The sequence below is a fragment of the Perissodus microlepis genome, chromosome 19, assembly GCF_051167445.1.
Source record: "Perissodus microlepis isolate ML-2025 ecotype Zambia chromosome 19, ASM5116744v1, whole genome shotgun sequence".
NCBI lineage: Eukaryota > Metazoa > Chordata > Actinopteri > Cichliformes > Cichlidae > Perissodus > Perissodus microlepis.
The window spans coordinates 15,649,332-15,674,050 of NC_140479.1; the positions used below are offsets into that span (position 1 = coordinate 15,649,332).

At 39.1% G+C, this 24,719-nt stretch overlaps 1 protein-coding gene across 2 annotated transcripts; it reads right to left on the bottom strand.

Annotated features, from left to right (window-relative positions):
* Positions 1-392: 392 nt before the first annotated feature.
* LOC146365677 (uncharacterized) lies at positions 393-15,894 on the bottom strand. 2 transcript variants are annotated; one of them, XM_084915762.1, is made up of 3 exons: positions 13,784-15,894; positions 3,126-13,727; positions 393-2,329 (listed from the first exon to the last, which is right to left on the bottom strand). In XM_084915762.1, exons 2-3 carry the CDS (start codon positions 3,133-3,135, stop codon positions 876-878), a joined length of 1,464 nt encoding a protein of 487 aa, XP_084771888.1. In that variant the 5' UTR covers positions 3,136-13,727; positions 13,784-15,894; the 3' UTR covers positions 393-875. The 2 variants fall into 2 exon arrangements, with proteins under 2 accessions (XP_084771888.1, XP_084771887.1); XM_084915761.1 differs by having other exon boundaries at positions 3,126-15,894.
* Between the last annotated feature and the right edge of the window lie 8,825 nt (positions 15,895-24,719).

The following is a 24,719-nucleotide window of genomic DNA, read 5'->3' on the forward strand; positions in this document are numbered from 1 at the left end:
TGTTTCGTGGTGTCACAAAATAAACTGTTTACAGCAATATTTTCTCATCGTTTTGATGGTCACTGTAGTGGCTATATTAATTTATTAAAGTTCTCTCTTTCTCTTACATTTAATATAACCACACAACAGACGAACAAGCGCCTGTTTTTATGCGTTGTCGTTAGCAACAACGACGGTAGTCAGATGTCTATTCATATTAATGTACAGAATTCACCTGCTTGCTGCTACTACTGCACATTCACCCAGTGTGTGTGTGTGTGTGTATATATGTGTATATATGTGTGTATATGTATATATATGTGTGTATATATATGTGTGTTTCATCCAAAACTTTTTGAGCTACTATGTTTACAGACAGAATGAGCATAACAAAGAGAGTCGACACAGTAGGGGAAGAAGTCCCAGCATTCTTTTTCTTTTGTTGCTGGCAACGCGCATAAAACACAAAGACTTCACGTTTATGGACACCACAGCAGTGTGTATCTCAATATGCATTATGAAATTATTTTGGGATACCTAAGACAAGTAGAAGTGTAAAGAAGTTCTGGACATCAGTATAATACTGTACATTTTAAATTAATACAGGTGTTGAATATGCACATTGTACACAAAACAGTAAAAAAGCACATTAAAAACAGTTGACTGTTACACACCTCATTTCTTCTTTAAATCCACACCATCTTTGACTGTCAGTGCCTCTACCTTTCATGCTAACTAACATGCAGCCCTTGTACTCCTGGGTTGTATTCGTGACACAGATCAAAGTACACTGATCAATTGTTATCTTTTTTAAATAAAGAATAAAATATTTTAAATAGAATATACTAAATATATTAGGAAATGTGTTGTTTTAATGAAGTGCAACAGTGCAGTTTCTACACTACGTGGATTTTCATGTGTGTTTTAAAACTGTACTGATGTCTGTAACTTTTACCACAAAATTCACAGTCAAATGGTTTTTCTCCAGTGTGGACTCTCATGTGTATCTTTAGATTTCCCTCCCGGTTGAACGTGTTACCACAAACGTAACAGCTAAATGGTTTCTCTCCCGTGTGGACCCTCATGTGTATCTTTAGATTTCCCTCTCGGTTAAATATGTTACCACAAACGCCGCAAACAAACCGTTTCTCTCCTGAGTGAACTGACATGTGCCTTCTCAGATTACATCGATATCTGAACGGTTTACCACAGTGATCACAGACAAATGGTTTCTCTTCTGTGTGAATTCTCATGTGTCTCTTAAGATCAGTCTTGTGGTAAAACCTCTGTCCACAGTCTTCACAACTAAAGGGCTTCTCCCCTGTGTGTACTCTTATGTGTAGTTTAAGGTTTGCCTTATGGTTAAATCTTTGTCCACATTCATCACAGCCAAATGGTTTCTCCCCCGTGTGGACTCTCATGTGTCTGGTAAGATTTGTCTTTCGGCTAAACCTTTGTCCACAATCATCACACCCGAATGGTTTTTCATCTGCATGAACTTTTGTGTGCATCTTCAGATTTCCTTGATATCTAAATCTTTTATCACACTCAGTACAACCAAATGGTCTCTCTCCCGTGTGGACTCTCATGTGTATTCTAAGATCTTTCTTTTGGTTAAATCGTTTACCACAATCGTCACATCCAAATCGTTTCACCTGAGAATCAACACTTTGCTCCACTCTACAAATTTTCTCATTATCCAAACAGTTGGAAGACCTTTTTTCTGAATGACATGTCATGTGTTTCTGAAGAGACTGCTTGCAGACAAACTGTTCTCCACTCTCAGAGCAGCTTAGAGACTTTTTTGCAGCGTTACATCTCACATCATTATTTACACCTGACTCAGTTACTGTGCTGTCATTCAGCCAGCTGTTGCTTTCATCAGTTTCAGGTCCACAATCTGACAAAGGTTCCTGCCAATCATCGTCCTCACTGACTTCAGTCTTTTCAGACTCTGAGGCCTCTCCATCAGTACTTGATTGTAAAGGAGTATCTGGATGGGGGTGTCTGACTGGATCTGGTGAAGAATAATTTCCTATTTTTATCTGTTCAGCTGAGCTGCTAGCTGGAGGCTCTGTCTCTCTGCTGTTTTCAGCTTGGCTTTGATGAAGCGTTGAGAACTGAGGTTTCTCATCATCATCTTCACTCTTCACATGGACAGCAGTGAATGGGAACCCAGAGATATTGTCCTCCAGCCCACTGAGCTGTTCTCCCTCTTGACTTTTCCAGAATTCCTCCTGTTCTTCCTTTATGTGAAGAAGCTCTGAGTCATGATGGTCCAGACTGAGACTGCATTCATGGGGAACCTCTTCTTTTATCACCAAAAGCTGCTGGACATCTGCTGGAAACACTGAAACACACACACTTATAATGAACAATGGCAGCTAGCTCAATGTGCATATTAAACTTTTTTTTTTTTTTTTCATTAGTCCCATATCTCTAAAGTTAGAAACATCCTGTTTTAGAGTGACGCTGAAAACCTAGTTCATGTATTTATTGTGACTGTAATTTATTATTATCAGGATGTCCTAAAAACTGCATGAAAAGTCTGCATTTGATCCACAATGCTGCAGTGAGAGTACTGACAGGGACTAGAAAGAGAGAGCTTATTTCTCCTATACTGGCTTCTCTTTACTGGCTCCCTGTTAAATTCAGAATCGAATTTAAAATCCTGCTTCTCACATACAAGGTCTTAAATAATCAGGCCCATCTTACCTTAATGACCTCATAGTACCGTATCATCCCAACAGAGCTCTTTGCTCTCAGACGGCAGGCTTACTTGTAGATCCCAGGGGTTTTAAAAGCAGAATGAGAAGCAGAGCCTTCAGTTTTCAGGCCCCTCTTCTGTCAAACCAGCTCCCAGTTTTAATAATAAACTACAAGAGATCAAAACTTGCAGTGCTTTCTTAGCTGCCTCCATCAGCTCTCTCCTCCTTTTAAAAGCAGCATTTCTCATGTAGCTGGTTAAATATTAGGGGGGAAGCTAGCGCAGATTGGTTCATGCCACAGCATAATATGACAGTAATGTCTGATATGTGCACACGTGACAAGCTGCGCACTGTTTGGATTCACATATGGAGACTTTCATTCACAGAAAATCCGCTGGCTTCACAGTTCGGTGTAAATTTTTTGATCAAAACACTCACCCGCAGCCATTAGACAGCTTCAACTCTACCTCTGGATATGCCGCCAGTACCGGAAATATGCCACGTCCTTCCCCTGTGCAATAATTCAACAACTTCCGGTCTCTGTTTTGTCAAAATAAAAGTCATAGATACACGCACTGCTGGATCATGAGCGGCAAAACTGTCTTTATTGAGATCAAAATTAAATTCAATTGATTTTTTTCTTTAGAGAAACATTCAGGTTAATTTATCTGCATTTTAACAATCAATAGAGGGGTGGGTATTAGCCTAATTTTATATTGTGGTTTCTTACATCACAAACTGTCCCAGAATTGAATCCACAGCGATGTTTATGCAAACATTTAGACAGTTTGAAATGTCCTGGGCTAAAAATGTATTATATTGATATTTGTGCAGTTTCAGAATGTATGAGTGAGAGACTAGAAGTGTCTGTCTGCACAAATCATATGATTTTATCAGTGGATTTTAATGCAATTGTAATGCCAGACGCCAAGAATTAATTCTAGATGATGCTACACATCTGTCTGGTAAAAACTTGTGGTCTGAAAATTTGAAGCAGCTACTTTTGACTGTTCTCTTATTGCCAAAGTGGGTAGCTCCACATGTTTGATTTGGGACATCTTTTACACCAGATGCCTTATCTGACTGGTAAAGAAAAACATGAACATATTTCACCAGCCTTGGCATCGTTACACTAGCTACCTGTGCAGTTTAGAGTTCACTATAAAATTCCTTAGTTCACTTGTAAATGTTTGCATCGGTCATACACAAGTATCAGTATCTATCAGACTGGGGTATAAAGACGTAACTCTGAAACTCTGGCACAATCTCCCCTTCCAGGTCAGACTGCCTGCTTCAATAACAGCCTACAAACCTCAACTGAAGACTCACCATTTCTCTTTAGCCTGTCCTCCTATGTAAATTGGTCTTTTTAATTGTTTTACCAATTGTTGTGCTGCACTTTGGTTGATGTCTGTTGTGATATGAGTGATATAAATAAACTTGGCTTGACTTTAAATTTTAAATTCATTAACAAAACAAAAACCTTGTCACTATTGTACATAATAAAAATGGTAACACCTAACAAATAACCAACACAAAAACCACTGTTTAATGTAACATCACCATCAATCTCACTGTTCATACCTCATGGTGTTATTATAATCCAGGTTTAAACATTATTTACAGCATGGTAAAAGAACATGAATTAAAAAAGCCAAAGTAGTTATCTCTGTGCAAATTAGTGACGATTAATTCAAGTAAAATATCTCATAAACGTACTAAATAAAAGTCAAAGTGGAATATACTCTATATACATATTTTTAATGTACCAAAAACCAGAGAATAATGTCAATAACCCAGCAGCTCAGTTTTCTCACAATTCACAGATTATTGCCTGTAAAGTGACAAACGTAACCTTGATCTTCACAATCAGAATACTTTAATAATCCCTAAGGAAATTATGCTATCTTGAGATGCTTTATATTGTATGGTAAAGCCCAAAGACCATTATGTGTAAGTTTTACCATTTCTATAGGAGGACTAATGAGTAACGAAAAGTTCACAGGTCCTTTGGCTGAATGAGCTAAATATACTATTGGAAATGAGTAGAAATCAATCAATAAAAATAAAAAATATGGTACCACAAATACACAATATGCTTATCACAAAGAAGTTTTGTAGTCATAGTGAATTTTACACAATTTTTACACCAGATGTCCTGCATGACGCAGACCTCTTTGGGATTTGCGTCTCCTCCCAGGCTTGACTCAGACTTTTCAGGTGTTAGGCAAATCTGTTAATCACTACACGATAGTTCCACTGCACCTTTTGAACTGTGCAGTATCATGTAGTATGTTTATATACTACACAAAAAATATCATTTTAAGATTTCCGGTCCTTATTCATTTGGAAATCTGGGTTTCGGTGCTCTTGTGTGATAAAGCAAATAAGTAAGTTAAGAAATGAGCAAATGAAAACTATTCTAAGCAGTGAACATTCAGCTGAGACTCTGAAATTATTAACACCAGCAATTATATTAATGATGCCTGTATTAGTGTTAAAGTTTGTCACGTCTGACTGACAGACTGCTATCACTTACCAGAATGATGAAGACAATATATATTATGAAAAGGATCTCTTATAGTGGTAACCGCGTGTTTGATATGTGGCACAAGTCTGACTGAACTCTCAAGGACAGTTTGTTGCTGCATAAAGACGAGAATTGGACCAGTAGACCAGTAAAATTAATGAGTAAGAAAAGCACAGTTATGTCAAGGAAAACAATCAAACAAACACATTTTTGAATTTTGGCAACAAAATGACAAACATTTTCCACCTTTGAAAATTGGAAGTTGTGGCTAGCTTTGTCAAAAATAAAAACAGTACTGATAAGAACACTGTTTTGCACATCATTGTGTTTGCAGAGATCATTTTGATGGTGTTACGGATTCAAATATTGGGGATGGATACAAGAGGAAAAACCAAAATAACAACACTGGTCCGGCCGGGTTGAGTCAAACGATGATTTTAATGATCACACGCATGGGAGATGGACACCGTACGCAGACAGCATCAGATCTCACATTCCAATGTGTCAAATCAACGGAGCTAGAAATTTAAAAGAAAAGGTTAGTGACCTCATCTCTCAGAAAGTATCAGACTTTCTCCTATCCAGTGTCGTAGCTCCAGTAGGCTCCGCCCGGAGCCAAGAAAAGCATGATATTTGTGTTGTGTAAGCGCGTGCGGCCTTCTATGCTCAAAGTCACTCCAGTCCATAGATCAGCCAGACATCGCGCTGACTGTAGCTCTAAACCCTTATTAACTTGAGCACAACTCTATAATGAGCAACAAACTGCAATATGTATAAAAATGATCATGGTTACACCTGCAATGAAAGATCATACGATTATCCTGACACCTGTAAATAGAAGATTAACCTGAGGTTATGACAATCACCGGAACACAAATGTTAATATAATGTCAAAAGCTTCAATAAATCATTAATGCAATGCTTGTTATATGATTCTGATGCAATAATAATGCTGATGCTAAAATAACAGTAAAACACCTCCTTTTATCCCGTTTACAAACTTCACAAATAAACGTTTATCCATGCCTCTTTTGAATTTTATTTCCCCCTGTTTTTCCCTCACTGACCACAGCAGGGGAACCTTTGTTTTGATTCAGCCATGAATCCAGCCCACCTGATTCATCACTGAGCCCCATCGCCACTGGCGTCTGACAGGGTGGTGCTGCATATTCTTCCTTTAATGTCTCTATTTTCAATCTGTTAATTAGAGTGCTTAAACATGAAGTAGACTACGTCCACAACAAGTCAATACAGCTGTAAATGTGGCCAATTATCAATCTATTACCAATCAATAATGAAAAATAGCTTTTATTTTATGCATGTTTTTAGTCAACCACTCACCCAGAGGATCTCCAATCCCAGAAAATTCCTTCTCCTCATTTAATAAGTCTGTCCTCCTTCCATGCCCTGGTAACTGGTCCATCCAGAGCCATATCATCTCGAAATATACATACAACAAGCCAAACCACACCTTGGTCACACCAACCCTTTTCCGCCCTGAAGATGTCCAATGCCATCTTAGTCTGGATCAGGGTTCTAATAGATTTGCAATTTTCATTAGTTTTTATTTTTATTTAGCTTCGACTTCAGATTTTCAATTTTATGTCAGTTGTAATTAGTTTTTACCAATTGTTTGCTAGTTCAGTCTAGTTTTTATTTATTTTTTTTGAAAATCCTTAGTTTCAGTTTAGTTTTGATCAGTTTCAGTTATAGTTTTAGTTGTGTTTGCAATAATTAAGTGTAACAAAATCCCAGTTTCATCATATCAGTCATGCTCTTCTGCTTATCCTTGGGTATTGAAACTATTAACTCTTGCAGCACCGGGTGTTTGCAATTTTGGTTCAAGTCAATTGATAAACTTTTTGAAGGCAACTGACTCACACAGTTATGTAGATGTCCCAGTCCTGTTGTCTTGGGATGCATCACGCTGCCTTGCATGGGGTTAGCTTCTGTTTTCTGGTGATGAGGGTTGAGTGGGGGAGCTCTCTGAGGAGGGGGAGTGTGCTCCCCCTTACCTTTTCAAGGTAAGCCAGGTCAGCCTTCTTGTGTGGGCTTTTCAAGTGCACTTTAAGGTTTGTAAAGTGGGATTTTTCCCCTTAGAAGTGACCATCATAATTTGTCTCTTTCCACTACAAGACACTTGCTTTATCCAAAACACAGTCATATTCAAAGTAATCCCAAATTGGACTCTGGCGCTTTCTCCCCGACTTTTCCTGACATGATTCTGCGCGTGGACGGAGCAGCAACACAGACGACTCGACTAACGTACTGCCACCTGCTGGCATAATGAGACGGCAAGAAAAAATCTGGAAACGAAACTTCATTTTCACCCATGACTATTGTAGGACACGCACACCTCAATGAAAACTAAACACATTTTGCTATAACTTCAGTTAATTTTAGTTAGTTTTGTGAACGCTCATTACAGTTTTAGTTAGTTTTCCTTTTGTTCTTATTTTTATTTCTGTTAATGAAAATGTCTTTTTTCTTTTCACTTCTAGTTTTCGATATTTTGTTTACATGTACTCTATTTGAACAGGGATTTATCAGTGTCAAATGGGATTTTTTTTTTTTTTTTTTTAATGTGTGTCTGTTAATGCAAATCAATTTATTTATTTATCTTTCTGAAAGACAGATGTTAAACGGGCTCTAACAAATCCACTTCATTGCGTGCTCATAGATTTTTTTCTTGTCAGGGTCGCTCACCCAATGTGCTTTATTTAAGCTTATTAATTCTGTCACGCTTATTAGTGGCTCATGATTGCTTAAGGCCTATGTCTGAACTTGACTACAGAGGCAGAGCATAATTCCATCCTTTCAGGGTGAAGGACTTCACTTTCTTTGTGTCAAGGCAGCTCACAATTATCTTAATAGCTTTACCTAATCAAGTTATGGCTTAAAATCACTTGTGTTATAAGTATGAACTGTCCTAAATTCATTCAAATTTTGTTTCCAATTCACTTGCAGCAGTTTAGACTGAATTATTAACGATAATAACCTTGCTCTGGACTGTCAAAGGTGACTTTAACGCTGACTGTTCCGACAATTCATTTTATAACATTTCCTTGTCAGATTAGCCAATCTCTGCACACTTGAATAAACATAATCAACATGGTCAATATTTTCCTGCGTGTTATTTCACCATGTTATCGATTCCAACTCTCCATCCGCATGTGGTTTGGCACATTATATTTATCTAAAACTCCACTCGGTCTCTAAATGTTTTGAAGAATTCTTCAAGCCGGGGGTCAAATTTTGAGAATTTGACCATAAGTGAAAGTTATGGTGTTATCACCCCCTTTTGGGGCTTACCTTTCCCAGTTTTGATGATATTCCTCCCTATTCTTTGCAAGTACCCCCTTTTGGTGGCGAGAAACTGTTGGTGTGGTCAAGTGGGTGCTGTAAAAACAAAAGCTCAGGACAGAACAGTCACCAGTCATGTACTTCATACAAAATTAGCATATATTTGATTTCATATTGAACCTCTGAGTGTAATGGTACATTTTAATTTTAATTCTAATTTCTCAAAGCTAAACACAAAAATTTTCTTTATTTTGCTCTTGTTCCTGTGCAGCACCACCTCTCAGCACATGCCCCTGTCGGTTATATCTCTACTTTTCTGAATTATTGACTATTTCAATGAAAGGACCTAAAAGATGGGGACCAGTGTTTATCCTTACATATCTCCATTTTGAATGTGACAAGCCTATCATTCCCCTTTTATTCATAGACATCAAAAGAGGGTTTTTTGTTTTTTTTTTGCTTTTTGCTTTTTTCCTCTATAAAAGTTAATTGACTCTTTACAGTGGCCTGCTATGGTTAATAATAACATGTTCAGTCATGAGTGAAATCAAACCTTTTCTTCACTTTAGCATTTAACCTTCCCAACAATATAATGTGATACATTAATCGAAACACAGCTACTAAAACACAATTTTCTTAATGCAAACATCAGTAACTCAAAATTAGCCACCAAAGGGTTAAGTCTGCAGTTCACACTCATGTCAAGCTACAGTCTCCCCCTTTAGTCTCTGTCATCCTTCTGTTCTTGTAAAAACAAAACAAAGCAAGACAAAACATCCACCTTTTTTTACAGGCTGGGTGAATTGTTTGTGGACATTTACTAATCCTAAAGTCGGTACCGTTTTTGTCTCAGTATCAAATCAGTTAAAACTTTTAGTCGTCAGTCCATCACAGTCCAGCCACATGCATACATCCACACACATTCATACCAGAAGTTGCTGATAATGGAGTCTCACGCGCAAGCTATTCGAGCCTCCCTCACCAGCAAGATGACGTCATCATTTTAGAGGAAAACAGTTCCTTGTTTTTTGACTGGATTGACTCGCTGCAATCCTTTTAGGCTCAGGACTTCTCATGTGATCAGTGTCCCATATAAGTGAATTTCTCCCAAGCCCATTATAATCATGGAGAAAAAACTTTGCGACTGTCGTCAGTAAGAATATTTTATAGCGCTTTAAAGTTCAATCTCTCAGGCCTGGATTAAAGAGCTGATTTGTTAAATCAGGAACTCACAAAATACCAAAATATCACCACCGGTGGATCACACCTCTCAGATGTTCTTATTTCAGTGCACTGTAACAAAAGCAAAGACAAACGTAACCAATAAAATACTCATATAATAACAAATACTGGGGCCCATTGCAAACATGTCCAAGCATAAAACCATCTCTCTCTCTCTCTTAGAGAAAGAAAACAATCCAAACCTCACTGATGAAATCAACCTAGTGTTAAGCAAAACCCAAAAATCAACTAAAATTCACCAGAAAGTTTTTCTCCCTCTCGGGACAATATTGTGTAGGAATACAGGGACCGTAACTCCTTTTTGCCCTGACAAAAAACGTGTTGGATTTACTTGATTCAATAATGGACACTGGTTGCACACAAATGTTTTGCTCCGACAGAAACTCAAACAACTGAGTTAAATCAACACAACCTTTTCATATTCAGTAAACCTGTGCATTTCGTGTTCATAAAACACGATTGAAACATGTTCAGATGGAGTAAGTTGAGCTCCTGGAATATTTTGATCCTTCAATTCTGTCAGTTTATTTCAACACTATTCAATAACTTTTATTCAAATTCTACTTGGTCACTTAAATACTACATGTTGTCTTCATATTGCATGCGGTTCAACAGATCTAGATCCTGTCTAGATCCTGGTTACCATATAATTGAATGGGTCTACAACAACTACCATCCTCCTATCTTTCTCCTGGTTGCAGCAGGGCTGGGAAATAACCCTAAAGCGATAGGTTATCAGGCAGGGTACACCCCGGACAGCTGACCAGTCTATCAGATAGAAACAAACAGCCATTCACACTCACATTCATGGATAATTTAGAATCATCAGTTAACCTAGCTCTAATAGCTGCATGACTTTTCACTGTGGCAGGAAACCAGAATACCCAGAGAGAAACCACTGCAAACTAGCCAGACTGTGGACTTGCACCCAGGACCTTCTCACTGTCAAGCAACAGCACTAACCAGCATGCCAACAATGTAGGAAATACAGGCAAGCTCTGATTTCCTGTATTTGATGCAGAATTCTTTTGTTCTTGTCCTTGACAGGTTAATCCACAATAAATAGCAATAGCATGCATGTGGTGTGTGTGTCGTTGTCTGCTTCTTATAACTCCAGTGATTTTCCTGCAGTTTGAAATCGTATGCGGTGTTGTGAATTCCGTGAGTTGAGCAACTAACCACTCTTATTAGATTGTATCGTGTCATTTCAATGAGAACAAATTGAGTTGTTGAATTTCGTACAGATCTTTAAAGCCTGAGGCAATTGTGTTAACACACGCGAGATGCTTACGTAAATCCAAGGGCTGGCCCCCCTTTTTTTTTTTTCTTTTTCTTTTCTTTTTTCAGTGTGTTCCTCCTTCAATTAAATCTCAATCAAAAATGTGGCGCTCCGAAATAAGGCTCACACCGTTAATTCATCATTTTCACTCTGTACCACTGCTCCTTATCAGGCTGTGTGAAGCACAGTAAACAATTCAGTCGAGGCCTTGAGCCATAGACAGACATCACGCACAGACATTGTTTTCATAACCAAACTGCTTTAGACCCTGTCCCCCAAATCTACACAAACGCCCTCTGGGTGACATGAAATGCGTTTAACCAATAAACAATCAATGGCTTCTTGTTGTTGTAACAGATTCTGTATTTGGACGTTTGTGTGCAGCATTTTGCGTGTCAGCATAAGCATTTGTTAGTAAAGCATTCTTCATTGCAGCAGCGTGTGTGTGTGTATCACTTCTCAGTGAATTGAATCAGCATTTCGATTTGTGTGCGTCATTTCTCACTCAATTGACTCAGCACGTGTGTGTGTGTGTGTGTGTGTCAGTGAATCAACGAGTGCATATGTGTTCATATGTGTGTTTCTCTTCATTCTGAGTCAATGCATGTAGATGTGTGTGTGTGTGTGTGTTTGTGTGTGTCTGTGTTCATCACTTTCCTGTTCTGGTGTTCTGGATAAACCACGGCCTGAAGCGTGCCCTGGGGTCCTGCCCTCCTCCATTTCAGTCTGTTTGCATCCATTGGTGCTGCTGCTCAAAGTTCTGTCCATACTGGTTCTGGCCCCAATTGAGGCAGTCCTTTTCTCCAGTGTCCTGCATCTTCTCCTTGTCCAGCTCCTCCTTAACTTGACCCTTTTGCTTCTGTAGCTCCTTCAGGGTTTGCTCCTGCTGTAGGAGCTTCTTGTCAGGTTTGGCGACCTCCTGCTCCAGCAAGCTCCAGCCTGATTTCAAGTCCTGTGTCTGGGACTCTAAGCCTGACTGATGGGTTCGATTATCAGCCAGCTCCTCCTGAGCCATGCTCAGTTTCTGCTCTGATGCCTTGAGCTCTTACTGAGGGCAGAAACCTCAGAGTCTTTTCCGTACACGTCAGATTAAAGTCCATTGATGTTTTCCTTGCTTTGCTCCACGGCCTTCTGCAGCTCTGCTGTCCGGCTCTTCTCAGAGGTCAGCTCCTGGCCGAGCCCCGACACCTGTGCCTTCAGCTTATTTTCTTCAGGTGCTTTTGTCCATTCTGAGGTGCCTCCTGACCTCAGTTACTCCTCCTGTCTCTGGCACGCCCTTTTTGCTGCCCGATCATTCGTGTTGGTCAGTCACTGTCCTGCACAGTTTTAATGCAGCGTTGTTAAGGTCAGCATTCTTCTGCTCGGCCTCACTTTTCATCTGGGCTTAATGGGCGTCTCGTCAGAGCTCTGTTAGCTGAAGCTGTCTGGAAATCTCCCCCGTGTAGTGAAACGGGCCTTGGATTTAACGCTCTCCGTCTCCGCTGCATGAGATCGTTTTCCTGCAGCATTGTTGACATTTTCAGGTTGTTGTTGTGGGTCCAGCTGCTGTAGCATTTGGTCAGGGTCACATCAAAGATGGTAGAGGAGTGAGCAAAGATGGTAGAGGGGAGAGCAGGAGTCCAGGTCAGCCTCGGCAAAGCAGCCTGTAATCAAGCATAAAGAGAAAAAACAAAACAAAAACAAAACAAAAACAGACGAACAGGAAAATGATGTTGTGTTGGCTGTGTTATTCAGAGAGGGGAGAAACACCGGGCCAGGCCCTGTGTCAGCCTTCTCTCCCCCTTTTTTTTTTTTCTCACCATATAATCAACTCCTAACCCACCAAGCTGACAGGACAACACAGGTACATGTTAAAATTCTTAAAATCATGTTTAAAAGCCCAAAAAGGAATTTTCTTTCATTCAGTAATCACTTGTATTAATCAATCAGCGGGAAACATGTCACAATTTGAATCTTTTACCCACTAAATTTGTCGTGTCGTCACTGGTTGGTCAGACCAGTGTCTCTTTTTTTGAAGTTAAGTTGTTGTCCTGCAACCCAGAGAGTTTATTTGTTAGTAGTGGACAAACTTCATCATTTAACAACAGGTGTATGTTAAATTTCGCTGCTTTAACCTTGCTGGAAAATCTTCACGTGTTCATGAATGGAAGCTGTTTCTTCATTGCGTGTGTGTGCGTTTGTAGGTGGGTTATTTTAACTTTTTCTCAAACAAGGCATTTCTTCTAACACGTGCCTTTCTCATACATTTCTCTGGTTGTGTGTGTGTTTTTATTTTGTTTCCCAAATTTTGATTCCCCACCTTAAATAACAGCATTCCATGTCTACAGCCAGGAGTTAGAGCTTGCTTGTGAGATTCAGGGACACATGGTGCCAATAACAATTCAGTCAAAAACTTGCCTGCAAATTTCCAGTGATGGTAACCGATAACTGGAGGAGAAGATGTCCTTTAAGTTTCTTTTCAGGGTGGGGATAAAGTGAGGTCAAGCTGTAAACTTTTGAGCCAAAGCTTGGCCTGTCTGTCGTCCCAATTCTGTTTATGCTTTTGCCGCTGTACTCAGGTTTCCAGGTTGAGAGAAATCCACCTGTATTAACACACTAAAACATTCACTTAGTATTTCTTTTCTGAAAACATTCACTTACTATTTCTTTTCTGAAAACATCCACTTACTATTTCTTTTCTGAAGACCTTCACTTACTATTTCTTTTCTGAAGACCTTCACTTACTATTTCTTTTCTGAAAACATCCACTCACTTCATCTGACTAGATTTTACTCTCTCTCTCTCTCTCTCTCTCGGTGCATACTTCTCACAGTCTGGCCGTTGCCTTTTATGGGCATGCAGAGTTCCTGTCACACACACAGCTGAAATTCGTGCTTGATCACACCCTATATTATGATAAAACCAACAGTAAATCAAATGTAACCGCTTATATTATTGAGCTGAACCAAGGGACACTTTAAAAATCTTATAAATCCTGCTTCATACCACAAAACTGAAACAAATCACAGCTGTATTTATCACTCAGTCTTACTCTGCCGACTGAAGTGCCGGTCTAAATCATGCACGATTTGTCTGTTCTATTTCAAAACTCAGCCAAACATCAAACATTTCCCCTAGTCATTCAAAACCTTATTTGTAATATTATAATCAGCAAAATCAGCGTCTTATTTACAAGTCTTTAACAGTATTTGCAAATCATAATTATCACACTCAATAACACGCTAAACAGGAAGCAAAAGTCCTCTGTGCGCTTTACAGCAGCCACCTCATTTGCATGTTCACACACCGTCTAAAAATAGCTCGCAGCGCTGCAGCGCGCTGTCGTCACAAACAGCCTCGTCTCACACACAGCTCTATTATTTTATATTACAAAGACGTCTTATATTTACAACCACTGTCAGGCCTGGCAAAATTTAGCCTACACAATTTTGACAAATTTAAGTTAACGGGTCTAACCGAAGAAAGTCCAACTTTTTTGTGATCAATTAACCAGTATCAGCCTCGAACTGTATCTGGCCTCATCTCTAAAGTCCCTAACTCAATTTAACAGTGTCCAAAAAAGCGCAGACACTGTTCCAAACGGTGAGTGGTGCAACCACTAGTTATTCTGGAGTGCCCCAAGCTCCACAGTGACCAACTGACTATCCCTCAAAGAGGACAAGGCCTAGGCGTCCCCGACCTTGGCAAGCGTTACCTCTGAGTACTGCGCTTCTTAGCAGCCTCGAACTGCCGTCCTGTAATAATTTATAACACTTTGAAACAACAGTCAACCCTCCAGAACAAGAGTATGACTGAAGCAGGTGCAACCTAGTGGTCAATGGAGCCTCTAACTCACAACATGACCCACTCAGGTCCAACCATAACCAATGGAGCCTCGAACTCACAAAAATGACCAATTCCCTACCAAACTTGGCAGCCTCGAACTGCATTAGATTCTCAGCAGCCTCGAACTGCATTAATTTCTCTCAGCAGCCTCGAACTGCTTCAACTCATGAGATTTTTTTTCCATCAAAATCAAAACAGACATTTACCAGTACTTTCAGTGAGTAGACTTTAATTTTATCATGTCCAATTTGGCACACTTTGGAAATAATTCAACAGGTAGTGCTTTACCTTTGTATAAGCTGGCTTATGCCCACTCACGTCAGACCACTGGTTTGTGCCTGTCCGTTCGACAACCTCGGACCGTCCAAACCTCCAAAATTCCACCCCAATACCACAGGACGAGCCCCCAAACAGTTACGGATTCAAATATTGGGGATGGATACAAGAGGAAAAACCAAAATAACAACACTGGTCCGGCCGGGTTGAGTCAAACGATGATTTTAATGATCACACGCGTGGGAGATGGACACCGTACGCAGACAGCATCAGATCTCAAAATGGTGGAGCATTGATCAAACTCTTATAGCCTCTAGTGGCCCCCACCTAATCATAAAAGCCTAAACATTCACATTCTTTCTCTCACACAGCGCCTAAGCTACGACCTTGGCTCCCTGTTTATCTGCTCCTGCTGAGATGGGGCAGAAAACTCCAGTATGTTCTGTTCTCTTCTAATCAGACAAATAAGGCGATGACTTTCTGCAAACAGTATTTCTCATAACTCAGCAGTATAATGCATCATAAAACAATATCATTCATTCACAATAAACCAGCAGTCTAATGTAATGCAACTCAGCTTAACAAATGCAATAGTTATCACCTTCTTCTAATTCAGGAGAATAATGCAAACTAAAACTACATAGTAATTCACCATCTTTAATTAAGGGTCTAACATGGCATAAAATAATATTATAATCTGACAATGGGCATCGCTACTCCCAGTCACGGGAAGAAATCCCGTTGAGACTCTCAATACTTATTTATTCCTTGTGGAGTTTGGTGTGTATCTTTAGATTACACTGGTGTCTAAATCTTTTGCCACAAAATCCACAGTTATAAGGTTTCTCCCCTGTGTGAACTCTGATGTGCGTCTCAAGATGAATCTTTTGATTAAATCTTTTACCACAGAAATCGCAACCAAATGGTTTCTCTCCTGTGTGGACCCTCATGTGTATCTTTAGATTCCCCTCTTGGTTAAATATGTTACCACAAACACCACAAACAAACTGTTTCTCTCCTTTGTGGAGTGCCATGTGTGTCTTCAGATTACACTGGTAACTAAACGTTTTACCACAATCGCCACAGGTATACGGTTTCGCTTCTGTGTGAACTCTCATGTGTCTCCTAAGTTCGATCTTTTGGTTAAATTTTTGTCCACAATTGTCGCAACTAAAAGGTTTCTCTCCTGTGTGCACTCTTATGTGCATGTTAAGGTTTCTTCGATAGTTAAATCGTTGTCCACAAATGTCACAGCTAAATGGTTTCTCCCCCGTGTGGACTCTTATGTGTCTGGTAAGGTTTGTCTTTAGGCTAAATCTTTTACCGCATTTATCACAAGCATACAGTTTCTCTCCAGCATGGAGTCTCATGTGTACATTCAGACTTCCTTGATATCTAAATCGTTTACCACAATCTGCACAACAGAATGGTCTTTCTCCCGTGTGGACTCTCATGTGTACTCTAAGATCTTTCATTTGGTTAAATCGTTTACTACAATCATCACATCCAAATCGCTTCATCTGAGAATCGACACTTTGCTCCACTCTAGAACTTCTCTCATTCACCAAACAGCTGGAAGACCTTTTTGCATTATTTACACCTGACTCAGGTGTTCTGTCGTCATTCAATCGGCTGTCGCTGTCGTCAGTTTCAGGTCCACAATCTGACAAAGGTTCCTGCCAGCCATCCTCACTGACTTCAGTCTCAGAAGATTCCGGTGCTTCGCCATCAGTATTTGTTTGTATATTGTTATTTGTACTTCGGTCCATTTTCCTCTGTTCAGAGGAGTTGCTCGCTTGAGTCTCTGTCTCTATCTTGTTTTTATTTTGGTTTTGATGAACCTTTAAGGACTGAGGCTTCTCTTCTTCATCTTCACTCTTCACGTGAACAACAGTAAATGGAAACCTCTTGATATCCTCCTCCAGCCTATTACAGTGAACTCGCTCTTGATTTTTCCACAGCTCTGAGTTGGGATGGTTCACACTGGGGCTCCATTCACATTCATGGGAAACCTCTTCTTTTATCACCAGTAGCTGCTGGACATCTACAGGGAAGACTGAAACACACACACTCATAATTAAGAGCAAAAAGTCTCTAATCAGATAACTTATCACTGGTATTAATACTCCATGTTAGTGAGATCTGAGATGACTGTGGATACACAGTGCTATTAAATATAATCTAAATTAATCTAAACTGACCACCTAATAGAAAATGACATTCCCATCCAATACCATCCAGCCAGCAGTGCTACCCGTCAGCCTCTTAGCAGATGAGCCTATGTTATAAATTTGAAAATCATGGGTAGTTTTCAGAAAAGTTGACTTCTCATCTTGACCTTGAAGTTAGGGTAATCTTTCAGTTGATGTGCTGACGTTGTGAATTTCAAAAACAATACATCACCTCTATGACGATTTATCACATGCACAAACCTGGGTGTCCATATCGTCCACCTACCAGGTGGGGTGTCGACAATACCCTATCAGGCTTTTACGGCTGAAGGGTATACAGGGAGTGCAGAATTATTAGGCAAATGAGTATTTTGTCCACATCATCCTCTTCATGCATGTTGTCTTACTCCAAGCTGTATAGGCTTGAAAGCCTACTACCAAGTAAGCATATTAGGTGATGTGCATCTCTGTAATGAGAAGGGGTGTGGTCTAATGACATCAACACCCTATATCAGGTGTGCATAATTATTAGGCAACGTCCTTTCCTTTGGCAAAATGGGTCAAAAGAAGGACTTGACAGGCTCAGAAAAGTCAAAAATAGTGAGATATCTTGCAGAGGGATGCAGCAGTCTCAAAATTGCAAAGCTTCTGAAGCGTGATCATCGAACAATCAAGCGTTTCATTCAAAATAGTCAACAGGGTCGCAAGAAGCGTGTGGAAAAACCAAGGCGCAAAATAACTGCCCATGAACTGAGAAAAGTCAAGCGTGCAGCTGCCAAGATGCCACTTGCCACCAGTTTGGCCATATTTCAGAGCTGCAACATCACTGGAGTGCCCAAAAGCACAAGCTGTGCAATACTCAGAGACATGGCCAAGGTAAGAAAGGCTGAAAGACGACCACCACTGAACAAGACACACAAGCTGAAACGTCAAGACTGGGCCAAGAAATATCTCAAGACTGGTTTTTCTAAGGTTTTATGGACTGATGAAATGAGAGTGAGTCTTGATGGGCCAGATGGATGGGCCCGTGGCTGGATTGGTAAAGGGCAGAGAGCTCCAGTCCGACTCAGACGCCAGCAAGGTGGAGGTGGAGTACTGGTTTGGGCTGGTATCATCAAAGATGAGCTTGTGGGGCCTTTTCGGGTTGAGGATGGAGTCAAGCTCAACTCCCAGTCCTACTGCCAGTTTCTGGAAGACACCTTCTTCAAGCAGTGGTACAGGAAGAAGTCTGCATCCTTCAAGAAAAACATGATTTTCATGCAGGACAATGCTCCATCACACGCGTCCAAGTACTCCACAGCGTGGCTGGCAAGAAAGGGTATAAAAGAAGAAAAACTAATGACATGGCCACCTTGTTCACCTGATCTGAACCCCATTGAGAACCTGTGGTCCATCATCAAATGTGAGATTTACAAGGAGGGAAAACAGTACACCTCTCTGAACAGTGTCTGGGAGGCTGTGGTTGCTGCTGCACGCAATGTTGATGGTGAACAGATCAAAACACTGACAGAATCCATGGATGGCAGGCTTTTGAGTGTCCTTGCAAAGAAAGGTGGCTATATTGGTCGCTGATTTGTTTTTGTTTTGTTTTTGAATGTCAGAAATGTATACTTGTGAATGTGGAGATGTTATATTGGTTTCACTGGTAAAAATAAATAATTGAAATGGGTATATATTTGTTTTTTGTTAAGTTGCCTAATAATTATGCACAGTAATAGTCACCTGCACACACAGATATCCCCCTAAAATAGCTAAAACTAAAAACAAACTAAAAACTACTTCCAAAAACATTCAGCTTTGATATTAATGAGTTTTTTGGGTTCATTGAGAACATGGTTGTTGTTCAATAATAAAATTATTCCTCAAAAATACAACTTGCCTAATAATTCTGCACTCCCTGTACAAATATATATAAATAAATATTCTCCCAGTTCAACAAATCATTTCAATTTTGAGTGTCCGACTGAGTATTCAGTTTTAATTTCTGCCAAAAATACACAACTCAACACTAGCCATGCAGCTCCTCTTCTGATATATGTACAGCTATGGGTATCATACACCTTTACGATGCTCCAAATTTATTCTCACCCCACCATTTCCTATTGCTGAATATTACACCCACTACTGCTACCTACTACTAACCTATAACATAAAAATCAGCAGGATAGATTTGCTTTTACTGAACTGTTTCAGTTAACAGGGAATACTTATAAATGTATTTTTTTTTCTCTGTCAGGGTGAACTATTTGATTGCTTAGCTAATATTTAACCATTACACAAAGAACTATCATCCACTGGCAAACATTTTAGACCAGGAAATACAAAATCAATCATTTGAAGTGGTCATTTTCTCCATATTTTTAAATGCAGGTAACATTCACTGAGTATTTTCATTCCTCTGGGACAAGCTAATGATGGACATTGACTTCTTTGCACAGCTGGATTTCTTGTTTTTAATACTTCAACTTTCTGCATTTTATGAAGTTTGTGTACAATTTTTTTTTTTTAATCTGTATGCTAATGATCCAAAATTAGAGGAATTGCATATGCCATCACAATTGTAAAAATGTTGTGACACTGAATGTGAATAAAACAGATTTGCAAGTCTCATAAATCCACATTTTTTTATTCACAATAGAACACAGAAAACCTGTCAAATGTCACAGCTAAATGTTTCGCAAGCTTAGATTATTTATCTGGTTAAAGGTGGTTTAATGGTTGTACAGCAATAGTGCTAACGAGCATGACCGAGGGGGACACTGAGCTGATGGACCCGTGCAGGTCAGACTTTGGGAAGACTTGTCTTTGATTCTAAAAAGAGGTCACACATCAGCTTGTGCTGCTAGTTTTAAAGTATCAGTCTACTAAAATTCTGCAAATCAAATGCTAATGTTTTGAGATTACTTTTTGCTCATAGTCAGCTGTTTGCACAGATAATGTCTCTCTTGTTTGTCGCCTCTGCAATCAAAGACATGTATGCACTTTTATAACTGTGGCTACAGCTCTCTGAGTGTACATGCATGGCTGCAGTTATGCAGGCTGTGTGTGAGAGCATTTATTTTTTTTAAATGGAATAGTAAATTTACTTGAGCCAAATGCCCCTCAGTCAAAGTTGGTTGCTCTTGTGCCTATGCTCTCGTGTCCATGACCCTGTCCCAACTTGCCATCAAATTCAACATGATCTCATTTCTTTTCTTAAAACGGTACATTTTTCCAGTTTATAGATGTGGTATGCTTTCTGTGTTCTATTGTGAATTAAATATGGGTTTATGAGATTTGCAAACCACTGCATTCAGTCTTTGTTTAAATTTTACACAACTTTGTTTGGAAATGGGGTTGTATCTATCAGACGAGTATCTGCCTTCACTGCTCCCATACGACCATGCTTAATGTCCGTGTGTCGCTTAGCTGCCTCCCTTAGCTCCTTCTATTGGAAGGTATCAGTTCATGTAGCTGACTACATGTTAGGGGGACGCTTGTTCAGACTGACGCAAACGTGGCAAGCTGCGCACTGATTGGAGCCATATGCGGAGATTTTCATTCACAAAAAACCCGCTGACCTCACAGATCACCGCTAATTAGTTCAACAAGTTCAAAACACTCACCCGCAGCCATTATACACCTTCTACTCTACCTCTGGATGCTCCTGCCTGATGATGCGCACCCGCACCGGAAACACAACTTGTTCTTCCCCTGCGCAATAATGCACCTACTTCCGGTCTATTTTTCATAATAAAAGCCCTAGATACATTCTTTACTATCCTCAAACTGTATTAGTGAATCTGTATGACAAAGACCATCGCCCTCTGTACAATGAGCAGAAAAATAGTCTAAGGGAAAATGCCATCACTTTTTGTACCATAAGCTTTCTTGTAGTTGGCTTATAATTTTCTCAACCAGTTACGTTTAAGTAGGTTTTTGCTGCATACATTAAAAAAAACAAAAAACAAAAAAAAAGTCTGTGTGAAGCAAAGGAGATGAATTAGGTCAAAATGCAAGCTTGAAATAGATGACTATTAAATTATCTGTATTTGAAACAATCTGGATGTATTATCCATTATCTGAAGATACAGGCTAGACCAAAAGGATTAAAGCTTTGTCTCTGCAGTTTCATGTTTGTACTTAAGCTGAAGTAATAGAGTACCAGACTGATTGCTTACCAAAGCGACACTCTCATGAAGAAGAAGTTTGTTAAAGCAATTTACAGATATTTCTGGGATTAAAAAAATAATAACAAATATTCCTGTGAAAAAACTACAGTTTTTTTTACGTTGTGAACATCATCCAGCATGAGGTACAACAGAGCCATTTATTTATGTTTTGTTTAAAAAAAAAATGAAAAAAAAAATTCTTCTATTATGAAAACTGTAATCAATATTAAGTTATATCTAATGGCTTCCCACCTAAAATGATTTAAACTGAGAAATTATAATGAGCAGATTTCCTCAACATGTATTAAAGACATGTTGTCATTTTAATCAAAGACTTAACAAAACACATGTGCAAATGCACACCCACAGAACACTAAAGAAAGATTGCTGACGCAAACAAAAAGAACATACACCATATATATTCATATAACTCTACCATATGAATAATTAATAAATATTATTTCATCATTCATACCTTATTATATGAATAATATATGATATATTTCTCATACCTATATGTTAGGTATGAGAAATAAATGAGTAATAGTAATGTGCCATAACTTTTTCCTAATATCCCAGCTGTTGGGTAAGTGTAGTGAGGTAAAGAGCGCATTATTTCACTCCAAAATCTGGTGAGTAATATCTGTAAGTATCAACATCTCACAGTGAAATATAAATATTTTAATGGATTTGGAGCACTGACTATTTTTTACACTCGTCACCTCATTTGCCTCTGTCTTAATCTTAAACAGTGGAGTTTTTTTTTTCAGATGGCTATGGACATGATAACCAATCGGAGAAGAGCAGGTCTCCCAGGTGATGCACATGCAGTTTGCTGGTGTGCAATTTCGAGGTTGACTCTCAAAACATAATATACAAATATTAACTTTAAAAATACACATTTCAAATTCAGTTAAAAAAATACTCTAAATATTACACAGGACACGTTAAAATGGCAACACTGTGGTTTGAAACGAACACATTATTTACTGTTCAGTGTAACATCGCCACTGATCTCATTATTGACACTTCACCTACTACCACATCTCTCCTTTTATTATCAGCATTTAACTTTACTTCATGTAAAATGAATACAACCCAATTCAAGCAAAATGTCTCACAAATGTACAAAATAGTGACATGCTGTATATACATATGAACATATGAGTTATTTATGCGCTACAAACAACAAAATACCTAGAAATTATGACTGAAAGATACTTGAAATCATTCCATTAAGATAAAAGGCTGTTACAAAAAGTATTGATACCCTCTAGACCCTCAATCCTATACAGATTGGAGAGAACTTTATCATCTGAAGTTGCTTTAATAATCTGGTGTCACACACACTCATAAAAACATAAGGTTAAAAATGTTGAAGGAGTTTCTCAAAATATGCTACAGAACCAAATGGCTTCATATATATATTACTCTATATAATTTATGAATGTCTCCATAGTGTAGTGGTTTTCAGATTTGATCCTGGGAAGAGAGACACAGAGCACCTGAAAAGCATTCACAGTGGTTTTCTTGCTCCTTGTTGTTATGTTACAACTTCATTTTTCACCTCTAAACTCGACAAACACTGCCGCATAATGACAAAGTGGAAAATATTTGCTCAAAATTCTTGCAAATAAAAAATGAAAAACATAGGCTGTGAATACTTATGTACCTTTTTTTCTTCAATACTTTGAAGCACTTCTGGCAACAATTACAGCCTCAAGTCTTTTTGGATTGCTGTCCAGTTGGAAGATCAGTCTTCACCTCAGTTCAAGGTATCTCTAAACACTGCTGCATTTATATTTCCCTTGACCGTGACTAGTTTCAGTTCCTGCCACTGAAAACATCCCCACATCATGATGTTGCCCCCACCAGCAGCTTTAATGTAGGGATGGTATGGGCCAGTTGATGATTGGTGGCTGGTTTCCTCCACACATGAACTTCAGGCTAAAGAGTTCAATCTTTGTTCCATCAGACCAGAGAATTTTGTTTCTCATGGTCTGAGAGTCCTTCAGGTCCCTTTTGACAAATTCCAGGTGGACAGTCACTTGCTTTTTACTAAGGAGTGGCTTCTGACTGGTCACTATACCATAAAGGCCTGATTGGTGGAGTACTGCAGAAATGGTTGTCCTTCTGGAAGGTTCTTCTCTCTCTCTACAGAACGATACTAGAGCTCTGTCAGAGTGACCATTGGGGTCTTGGTCACCTCCCTGACTAAAGCCTTTTTGCCATAATCTCTCAGCTGCCCGAGCTTCCTTTTGATTGTCACGGCACAGGGTGTGAATATTTTTGTACATTTTATATTTTGCTTTTTGATTTTAAATGATTGTTTGTAGAATTTTGAGGTGAAAAATAAATGTAATACATTTTGAAGTAAAACCGTAACATGAATAAAATGTGGAACAACTGCGTAAGCAAGGGTATGTGTAAAAACTGTGGCAACCCCTTGCAAATAAAGGAACAGCTGAAATTCAATTTGTATCTATTACTAAACTATTCTGTGTGACCTTTCATGTGTATCTTTAGATTACACTGGTGTCTAAATCTTTTGCCACAAAACTCACAGTCAAAAGGTTTCTCACCTGTGTGAACTCTGATGTGCGTCTCAAGATGTATCTTTTGGTTAAACTTTTTACCACAAGTGTCACAGCCAAATGGTTTCTCTCCTGTGTGGACTCTCATGTGTATCTTTAGATTCCCCTCTCTGTTAAAGCTGTTACCACAAACCCCACAAGCAAAATGTTTCTCTCCTTTGTGAAGTGCCATGTGTCTCTTCAGATTACACTGATAACTAAATTTTTTACCACAATCGCCACAGACATACGGTTTCTCTTCTGTGTGAACTCTCATGTGTCTCCTAAGATCTCTGTTTTGGTTGAATTTTTGTCCACAATCGTCACAACTAAAAGGTTTCTCTCCTGTGTGCACTCTTATGTGCATGTTAAGATTTCTTTTATAGTTAAATCTTTGTCCACAAATGTGACAGCTAAACGGTTTCTCTTCAGTGTGGGATCTTAAATGTCTGTTAAGATTTGTCTTGAGGTTAAACCTTTTACCGCATTTATTACAAGAAAATGGTTTCTCTCCACCATGGAGTCTCATGTGTACATACAAACTTCCTTGATATCTAAATCTTTTGCCACACTCACTGCAATCAAATGGTCTTTCTCCTGTGTGGACTCGTGTGTGTATTTTAAGATCTCTCATTTGATTAAATCTTTTACCACAATCGTCACAGCTAACTGATTTCTCTCC